General features: G+C 44.3%; 1 protein-coding gene across 2 annotated transcripts in view; it reads right to left on the reverse strand.

Moving 5' to 3' along the window:
• The window catches only part of PPP1R1C (protein phosphatase 1 regulatory inhibitor subunit 1C), a 51,127-nt gene extending 41,074 nt beyond the window's left edge, over positions 1-10,053 (reverse strand). The window contains exons 1-2 of one of the 2 annotated variants that reach the window (XM_063118592.1): positions 9,724-10,048; positions 6,505-6,562 (exon numbers count right to left, since the gene is read on the reverse strand). In XM_063118592.1, coding sequence (XP_062974662.1) covers positions 6,505-6,562; positions 9,724-9,804 — 139 coding nt within the window. In that variant the 5' untranslated portion in view covers positions 9,805-10,048. Of the gene's footprint in view, positions 1-6,504; positions 6,563-9,723 lie in introns of both variants that reach the window. The other variant, XM_063118593.1, reaches the window with a different exon arrangement.
• Positions 10,054-10,265: the final 212 nt, after the last annotated feature.

The raw sequence follows: 10,265 nt of genomic DNA on the forward strand, positions 1-10,265 counted from the left end.
CATGGAGCACTTGCAGAGCTCCATGCCCTGTGTCCCGGCTCCTCACGTTTTCTCGGGAGGAGCCGGGACTATACCGAGATGTTTGCCCACACATCCTGCAGTGTCAGGATCATCATGGAACCGTGGGAAAAAATGTGAAAAATGTGTAGGACCATATCCTGGGGAAATGCAAGGATCATCCCTCCCTGCTCCCTGGATCCCCTTTGCATCATGTGGATGCACAAGGACGATCCCTGGAATATCACCCCATCTAGACATGCCCCTGGGTTCCTTTATCTGCTGCTCTCTGGGTAATCATTGGGGCTTGGTGGGCTGGGAGGTCCTTGTCTTTAGCCCCAAGGTCCAGCCTTGGTTGCACCACTGCCCAGAGGAAGATTTCCCTTTAGACAGCTCTAAGGTTGCATAGTTTCCCAGCAGTGTTGGAGATCTCAGTGGAAATTCACATATAAACACACAACAAAACTCTCTGATGAGGCGGGGTACTTGGCTAGAAGGTGAAATATCCTGCTTCCTCTGAGAGTGCAACCAGTGAGGGCTGGGGATTCTCCCTCCCCTTCTCCTCGATTGCTTAAATGTATTGCCTGGCCCCACATTCTGAATCTTGAGTCTAACCAGCCATATGAGCTGGGACCATCACAGAGGTGCCCAAGTAGTTAATGCCCCAAGTAGACTTGCGGACTAGTTTTTTTATTTCCAGAAACATCCTTATGACATGTTTAAAACATATGGCAAAACAGCAACCTCTCAGTGCTTCATCAGGACAGCCAGTTTTACATCCAGGGCTTTCATGAACAGCCTTTAGCATATAACCTCTTTTCAAGCTGAAAATGAATGTGGCCAAGTAATGGGAGCCCTGCTGGACCAGGCCCAAAGTCTGTCTAACTTAGCAGCCTGCTTTGTATATATCATTTCTGCAGGGATTCTGGGATTAGTGATCCTGTCCCATCCCTCTGCTGAGGCCTAGAAAGTGCCCTTCCTCTGCCTTGCTCTGCTCTAAGTTAAATTAGTAGGCCTTGTGGCAGAGAAATGGGAGGCAACAGCAGTGGTGGTGGAGTATCTCCAAGCTTTTTGAGAGCATTCAGTCTGAATGCTCACACAAAGGCTTGACCCCTTTCAGAGTGAACAGCAGAATGCTTGTGCAGACCTAGAGACCATCAATGGGCAGCAAAGCATCTGTTATTTCACTTATTATCCTATTTTTTATCACCATGGGGGGTACTATTTGAATTGTCTGCCAAAAGCATCAAAATCTCGGGGCCATTTCTGTTTGAAACCCACAAGCGTGGGACCTCGTACGGTTTCTTACTTGCAGACGCTCTTACACATTTGGGTAGGAAATACTCTCAGCCAGGGCAAAGTTTCTATGAAACCATCAGACAGAAGAAGAAACAAAAAAATAAAGAAATCATCTCCACTGACTATTCAGTCATATAGGACAGCTTTTCGTGATATTATTATTAGTTATGTTCTGATCCCTCCCATCTTCCAAAGAGCTCAGTGCAATGTACAACAGGGGTGGGCAGAACCTAGATCTCCAGATGTTTTGAACTTTAACTCCCAGAAGCCCCTGCCAGCATGGCCAATGATCAGGAATGCTGGAAGTTGAAGTCCAAAACATCTGGAGACCTAGTTTTCGCCCACCTCCTGGTGCACAAGGTTCTTTTCCATTTCAATTGATACACATAGTAACCACATGAGGCTGGTGAGAGATAAAGCAAGATCATCCAGGTGAGCTTCATGGCTTAGTGGAGAGAAGGGACGGGAGAATCTGTCAATTTTGCTTTCTCCCACTTTCCAGTCTTCAGTTTATCTACAAGCGAATTCTTATCCTTTTGTTGCGCCATAGCCACTATAGACAACATTTTAAAACATTTTTTGGGTAGGGAAATGAATTTCGGGGCAGTGGTGTGGGGTGTGTGTGTGAGAGCCACATGCACTCTGTGGACTGTTTGTTAGCCACCCCTAACATAGTAGTTTGAAAGTGCGAAATTAATTAAGTTCACATTAAAATGTGAACAGAACCAATTTCTCCCCCATCCTTAGGACAGCTGAACCTATCCCTAGTGCAACACTCTAATCATTGCCCCACGCTGGCTGAGATACATTCGGTGTCATAGTAGGCATGCTGGCATTGTCAAAGATATGGTGTTATCATGGTAGCAGAGGATGAGGAGAAAGAATATTTTCCAAGACAGAAATTGCTCTGACATGGTTTAGTCACAGAAGTGGCTTTGGGAAGCTGCATTTTAGGCAACTAGGGCCACACTTCACTGTAACTCAAGCCTCATTCACCATACAAAAGTGATGTTGCTTTAGTCTGGTGCACTACAAAATAGCTTCAGTGTTGCCTACCAGAAAATTCACACTTCATGGGCAAGTGACAGAATGGATCATATGCCTGGACATGCAATGCATTCAGCGCCTGGTGAAGTGGTCACCCGATTACTCCATTACTTGGCCACATTCATTTTCAGCTTGAAAAGAGGTTACGTGCTAAAGGCTGCTCATGACAGCCCTGGATGCAAAGCTGGATGCCCTGGTGAAGCACTGAGAGGTTGCTGTTTTGCCACATGTATTAAACATGCCATAGGGATGTGTCTGGAAAGTTTTTTAAAAACAAACACCTATAGTCCGCAAGTCTGTGGAATCCGTGTGGCTCGGGCAAAACCAGTCTGCTGAGGAATCTGTGATACACTAGGCCCGTCGCACAAACCCTTCTCAGGCCAAGCGCCACCACTTGAAAACCTGAGGGAAGGTTAATTAAAACCTTTCCCCTAGCTATGAGGGAAACAGGTTTAATATTGGATCTCTCTGAATATACTGTGGGGATAATCTGGTGTAGGTGTTTAATAACTGTAAGGCGGGTAAATAATGCCAAGCTGACACGTGGTATTTGGTAGCTAACAAAATAATAATAAGTTTATTGTTATTTAAAAGCTTTAAATAAAAATATAATACTTCCAATTCTGCCTAATCTAAACTCTCCATAAACCAACCACCTCACTGCCTTCACACCAATCCTAAGTCCCTAGAATCCAAACTCCTAAATAAACAACTCTCACTCTCTCTCTCTTTCTCTCTCTCATTCCCCAAACTCACACACCCCATAAACTCCCAACACTCTCCTTATATACTCCTTTCCCCAACCTATTACATCATAAACCACACCCACTCAGTTCTAACATTCCTAGGGTGACCATATGAAAAGGAGGACAGGGCTCCTGTATCATTAACAGTAATGTAGAAAAGGGAATTTCAGCAGGTGTCAATTGAAGAGGGTGAAATTCCCTCTTCATCACAACTGTTAAAGCTACACTAGCTATAGTAGAGTGACCAGATACAAAAAGGGCAGGGCTTCTGCAGCTTTAACTGTTGTGATGAAAAGGGAATTTCATCCTCTTCAATTGACACCTGCTGAAATTCCCTTTTCTACATTACTGTTAAAGATACAGGAGCCTTGTCCTCCTTTTCATATGGTCACCCTAAACATTCCATACTTAGCAGACATACTAACCTAGACGTATAAAAGATACTTAATTGTGGGGTAATGGCAGTGTGCGCATGTACGCACACATGCATTTCTGTATTAAATCACCGCCCCAGTTACAGCAGCCTTGCTTCTTCTGTGCAATGACTGAAGGCCATTTCTGTGCAAGAGAAGGCCATTCAAACAACCTATTGTTTTTTCACCTAAAATGTAAAGCATTGCTTAACTGCCTGAATAAGAAGAAGCCAGGGGGGAAAAAAGGATTCTAATGTTGCTTAATGGATATGAAATGCTGTAATGCTTTTATAGAAAAAAAGGAAGGAACATCAGTAATAGGGGAAGGGATGGGTACTTTTGAAATGGCTTTTAAATGGATGGTGGTGAAAATGGATCAGGAAACCTGTCAATGGCATTACTTTGAGGGCACATTAACAGTCTAGGGAACTAAATTTGGATTTCCCCATGAGTTGCTGCACACCACCGCTGGAAAGCAACATGGAATAACACATTAAAAGCTGCTCTGCTTTATAGTTTCAGGCAGAGTTGTCAGGAGTTGCAGTCAACAAACTCCCAAATATAAGTGTCAGAATCCTCCAAATCAGGAGCTTATTTGTATAGTCTTGTTTGTTGATATTAATAATATTATTAGTATGATTAATCTTTAAATATGCAATGCTTTACTTTAGCCACATTTTCAGGGCTTCATTGGTAATCTATAGATAGCCATTTTTAAATGAGCTGTTGTGTGCCTCTGTTCCCTTTATTTCAGCATTATTGAGTGCTGCTACCTATGTAGTCATTTTGGCACCACCCATAAACAAGTGGGAGGTTTGGAGAAGTACAAAACTTCAGGAAGCAAAATGTAACCCACCCACCCAAATCTCAATGAGGACTGAGCATGCGTAGAGGTTACAGAATGCTGGCTGACCAAAGGGTATGGAAACCAGTGGGGAGGGAGGGAGAATGCAATGGAGTATCTAGGGAAAGGGTACGGTTATCTGGCTGGAACACTGATCAGGAGCACATGGCAACATTCTGGGTTCTTCTACACGAGGCTGTTGCTCACTGTATCTACTTCTGGTTTTGTTACAGGATTGAGAACTGAGCTCTACACAAAAAACTTTTCCTTTCCTGCTTTTCCACTACACAACCTCTAGGTGGAGCTGTGCTATAGCGGAATAGCACAAATACACAAGGACAAACAGCACCATTTTCCTCATTCTAACCAATCAGCCCATTTCTCCTGTTCTAAAAAGCCCCCCCCCCTTTGCGGGAAAGTGCTCGGAAAAAACAGAAGCGAAACTGAAGGATCATGACATTATCTAAAGAGCCTGTAAACAACTGTGAGTAAGGAATCACAAGTGTGCAATAAGTGCCTTGTGTATTTATTTATTTATCATATTTATACCCTGCTCCTCAGCCAAGAAAGGCTCTCAGAGTGGCTTACAGTCTAATAAAGACATGACACACAAGGAACAGGAGTTCAGGAGGGAGGGGGGGAAGGGTGAGAGAGAGAGAGAGAGAGAGAGAGTCCAACAGGAGCAGGCCATGATGTTTCTTCGGCCTGCTCCTGTCCCCTTGCTCTTTCTTCTTCCCCACAGGGCCAAGATGACAGTTTGCCCTGTGGGGTGGGGGAAGAGTCTAACAGGTGCAGGCCATGATGTTTCTTCTGCCTGCTCCTGTCCCTTTGTTCTTTCTTCTTCCCCACAGAGCCAAGATGACAGTTTGCCCTGTGGGGTGGGGGAAGAGTCCAACAGGAGCAGGCCATGATGTTTCTTCTGCCTGCTCCTGTCCCCTTGTTCTTTCTTCTTCCCCACAGAGCCAAGATGACAGTTTGCCCTGTGGGGTGGGGGAAGAGTCTAACAGGTGCAGGCCATGATGTTTCTTCTGCCTGCTCCTGTCCCCTTGTTCTTTCTTCTTCCCCACAGAGCCAAGATGACAGTTTGCCCTGTGGGGTGGGGGAAGAGTCTAACAGGTGCAGGCCATGATGTTTCTTCTGCCTGCTCCTGTCCCCTTGTTCTTTCTTCTTCCCCACAGAGCCAAGATGACAGTTTGCCCTGTGGGGTGGGGGAAGAGTCCAACAGGAGCAGGCCATGATGTTTCTTCTGCCTGCTCCTGTCCCCTTGTTCTTTCTTCTTCCCCACAGGGCCAAGATGACAGTTTGCCCTGTGGGGTGGGGGAAGAGTCCAACAGGAGCAGGCCATGATGTTTCTTCTGCCTGCTCCTGTCCCCTTGTTCTTTCTTTTCTTTTGTGTAGAAAAGCTCTCTGTTGCACGTGTACAACAACACTTAATATTTGTATAGTACTTTTCTGTGTTTGGAGCACTACACGTTCATTATCTAGTTCTAATCCCTACAACAACCATATAAGGCAAGTCAATACCATTATCCGCCATACCAGCAGTCCCAAATAGCATGTGGCAAAAAAGAACAGTATCAAAGTTTTGTCCGACCACCTTGAAATCAGAAGACAACTATAGTCTTTAGCCACTGTGTCATACCAGCTCCCTTTATGGCTGCAGTCCTAAATCCACTCAGGAGTAAGCTCTACTAGACACAATAAGACTTACTTCAAGTAATCATATACATAGGATTACATTGTAACAATGCAACATGAACACGTAAAAACTCACCATGTGGACATTTAGTTGGACGTACACTATGTACCGCTATAGGATAGGGCACCCTCCTGCCTACTCTTTTCTAGCACTAGGGGTGTTCACATGGGTGTTCTTCACTCGGACAACCCCATTCTATTGAGTGCCTCCTGTGGAAAAAATGTCCCTAGAGTCAGAGATGATTTCCCTCTGATGTCTGCAAGCAGGAGAAGCACGCAAAGGGGTGCTTATTTACATGTCCCTCTTCCTTTATTGTGAGCTGATCCTGAACCCAGAGTTAGCCATAGTGCTGTAATTTTACTTTGATTTCTAGTTTCTTTTCCAGGTAGACCTCTGTGATGCAGTCATTGTGCACTCATACACTTGGCCTGCCGCTTAGAAGCTACTGAACTGACTTACCAGGAGGCGAATCCGTCATAATTACTAATGATGCTGGCGTGGGCCTTCGTTTCCTGATCTGTGGAGAATATAGGTGCAGGAGATTGATTAAATAACAGCCACAACCTGACATCCATGGTAAAAGACAAACTGCTAAGCTGTCCTATCTTGCTGAATGTCAGCATCCAAGAAGCATTCCACCTTCTGGATTGCTTTAACAATTATAAAAGCCAGAACACTTCCAACATCTGGCCATTCTTAAGCCTCTAAAAACAAATATTGCAAGTTATATCAACATGAACTTGTACCAGAAAACACCCACCCACTTTATTTCTTTATTTCAATATGATTCATTGTGCTGGGCTTGAGATCTGTTAAGACTACACTGATCCTGTTCAGAAGTCACACTATGCCATGGCAGTTAAGCATTTTGAGCTAAACATGATTGCTCAGCTAACCATTCCTAACCATGGTGGCTACATAATCAAGGTTTAAGCAAGTTCACTAACCATTTGCTGCAAAAGAATTAGTGATCTAACCATGGCTTAGTGTGTTGCTTGAACAGGCCCAGTGATAAGATGTAGATCATCAGGGTTGCTTCAGCTAAACAGGACTGGCATATGTCGAGGAGCTCTGGAAGTAGCATGAAAGTCTGGATTCTCACGGTGCTTCTGGAAAGGCTGGTTGCCTGTACAGCAGGGGTGGGGAAACTCTGGCCCGGGTGAAGTCCTCAACTGCTCAACCCCTTGGCTTCTCTGGATGAACACGCCTCCTTCCCCTGGCCCCGCCTCCTTTCTCCTGACCACTGATTGTTTGGTAGGTTCCCAACCTTTCTGGAGTTTCCCCCCCATTCTAAAAGGTTGAAATGTCTCTCTTAAGGCTTATAACAAGAACTTTAAGCTAAAATATGCTTGCGTTTTCAGCCTCATCCCAGCATGATCTACACTATTGCTTTAAAATGGTTTATAACAATTTTGACAGCTGTCAGGGCCCAAGACATGCTCCGTGTACCATTTTCTAACCATTTTCAAAGTGTCATATCTTGCTTGGTGTAGATCTGCCTTTGCCAAGCCCCCTTTCCCTTCAGCCCCATCCCCCATTTCAATGCAAGCCCCGGGGGGGGGGGGCTTTTCTAAAATTGAATTTGGCTCTCCACCCCGGCTGTGCAATTGAAGAGTACATCTCAGAATCTTCTGCAACATCACAGGAAATTCTGAGCCGCGTTTTGCGTTAGCCCTCTCCAGATCCTCATTAAATCTCAGCCTAACAATGACTAGCCCACTAATGCCAATAGTGGTATACTAGACAAACGTTCATCTGGGGGAAAGAAAGCATCTATTTCCTTCTCTTATATTGGTTGGCTTACAAGCAGTCATATAACAAGGCACTGCTTTGGAAACTGAGGGGGCGTGGCGTCTCAGAAGCAGTTTTGTGCTATGGCAGCCCCACTCAACTGGGGCCCCATCCAGAAGACTGCAACCCCCATCTGCCCCAGCCTGCATGGTCAATGGTAAGAGGTGATGGGAGTTGTAGTCCAAAACATCTGGAGGGCACCAGACTGGGAAAAGCTGTGTCATGACATGGAGGTCAACATGGTGTTTAAGGGTGAATGATAATACTATTTGACTTATGCAGCCAGAACTAAAGAGAAATCAAATTATTTTCACAACTAAAAATGGTGGTGGTGTCAAGATTCCAATATCTGTCTAGCACAGACCTTGTTTGTTGATTCCAGCCTGCAGTGTCATTGTAACAGGCAAGGGGCATGACCTTACCCTTACACAGAGATCTGTAGTATCTCTTATCCTCAGCCTTTATGTGCTGGTGGAGAAAGATTAGTAGCAGGTGATAAGGTGACTCCTTTCTTTTAGCATCCCTTCTTCCATTTGATGGAGGTTAAAGGAAATGGGTACCACAGATAGCACAGGGCAATAACGCAGTATTGCTTATGTGCTAACAATATCAGTGTCCACAGACAGTGAGATAATCTAGCAGGAGTGTGCCATTTCATGCATGTAATGGACTTAGTGAAGGTCATATGGTAGATCCATTTTGATTTAAATGAGGAATATTGCTCAAAGAATGGCTGTTGATCCTCCCTCCCCTGCCCCCCCTTCAATGCAATATAACGTCCTCGATACCACGCACTATCCAACAAACAGTTACATTTTTATTTATGAGAACATCTTTTAACCCTTAAGAAGATCTTTTACCTGTTCTCTCCTGGGCCTTATTTCATTCTTCGATTGTCATCAACAACCCATTTCTTTCCGGCAAGAGCTATCTTTTCATGAAAGACGTTTGAGCTAGAATGCTAACAATGCAATCCCATGCATGGCTACTCGAATTGAGTTCCATAGGACTTACTTCCAGGAAAGTGTGTATAGGATTGCAGCCTAATTCTCTATGCACACCTAGGAGTAAGCTGCGTTGAACAAAATTATCGTGTGTGTCCCCCACCCCAAGTAAACAAACTTGCACTGTCAACCTCTCAAATGACCTATTGTCAGGTCTGTGATGTGAACAGATCATTCCACAAAGCCAAAAAATAAAAATAAAAAATGGCTTTTTCATTCATCCAATTAATTCTCGATTTGTAGTAAGTATGTAAGATTTTGCTATACTGATAGAGGGTCAGACAATGCTGTGCGTTTGACTACTTGGAGATTTGCTTTCAAGAATTCAGCTAATGATATGTTCTGAAATGCTAGCAAATTCTTTCCTACCCATTGTGTGTGTATATCTAAACGTTTTAAATATAATTAGGTATGTGTATAAATCACACACACACACTTATATTTGAAATATTTAGAAAACATTGCCTTTTTATTGACAAATCTGAGGAACACCTGAAAGCTTTTTTAAAGCACCTTTTCCTTTTCCTTTCTTCTTACTTCTTATGCTCTGACATCTCTTTTTTAGATCAACATCCACCAAGCTACATTTGTTTAAAGTGGAATGATTTAAACTATGTAAAGAAGACAAACACGCACAAGTGTCACTATTAGAAAGCATCTATTCTTAGGGGATTAAGACAACAAATATTTGCTCAGGAAAATGTGTGTGCGTGTCAACTGGCACATCCAAAGGGTAACATCACCCCACCTCTCTCTTTTTCTCTTGGTACCCAGTGCACACTGTGGAATTCCACAGCATCTCTAATTTTCTGATCTCGCAACATCACATTGTTAGACTCCTTTCCCCTCTCCCCAAGCAATGAAGAGAAGACCAACTGCTTACCTGCTCAGCTGCTTCAGGGTCTATTTGACTTTGAAATAAGGGGACAGCAAATTGTATTTTTTTAGGGCTGTTTGGCTCCATGGCAATGAGCAGGATGCAGAAGAAAAAAGAGCCCAGGACTGCCTGAAAGGAAAGACTGAGAGTTGTTTCTGCGATTCTCCCTTGGCACACTCCTTGAAGCCACGCCAAGCGCTCCGTAATAACAGCTGTAATTCCCGAGTCCGCAAGCAGAGCTGCCTGGGCTGAGAAACTCCCTCACTCCACCATCCACAGCAATGCCTCTGGCTGGTGCTGCTACGATTCCTCCTCCGGCCCTACGAATCCTCTCAGCACAAAGCTGAAAGGAACAATAAGCTAATTGTGTACAGAATCCCTTCTGCATATGCCAAAGGTTCACTCAGAAGCTAATTGAAAATGCAATACTAGCCCTGTCTTGGCCTGGTGCCCTGGGACTTGAAACAGAGGATCTCTCCACCATACATTACTAACTGGCTGCACCAAAGTGCAGGGTAAGCGCCCTTCGGAGTATTGCTGATGGGCCT

This window comes from Elgaria multicarinata, chromosome 2 (assembly GCF_023053635.1).
Source record: "Elgaria multicarinata webbii isolate HBS135686 ecotype San Diego chromosome 2, rElgMul1.1.pri, whole genome shotgun sequence".
NCBI lineage: Eukaryota > Metazoa > Chordata > Lepidosauria > Squamata > Anguidae > Elgaria > Elgaria multicarinata.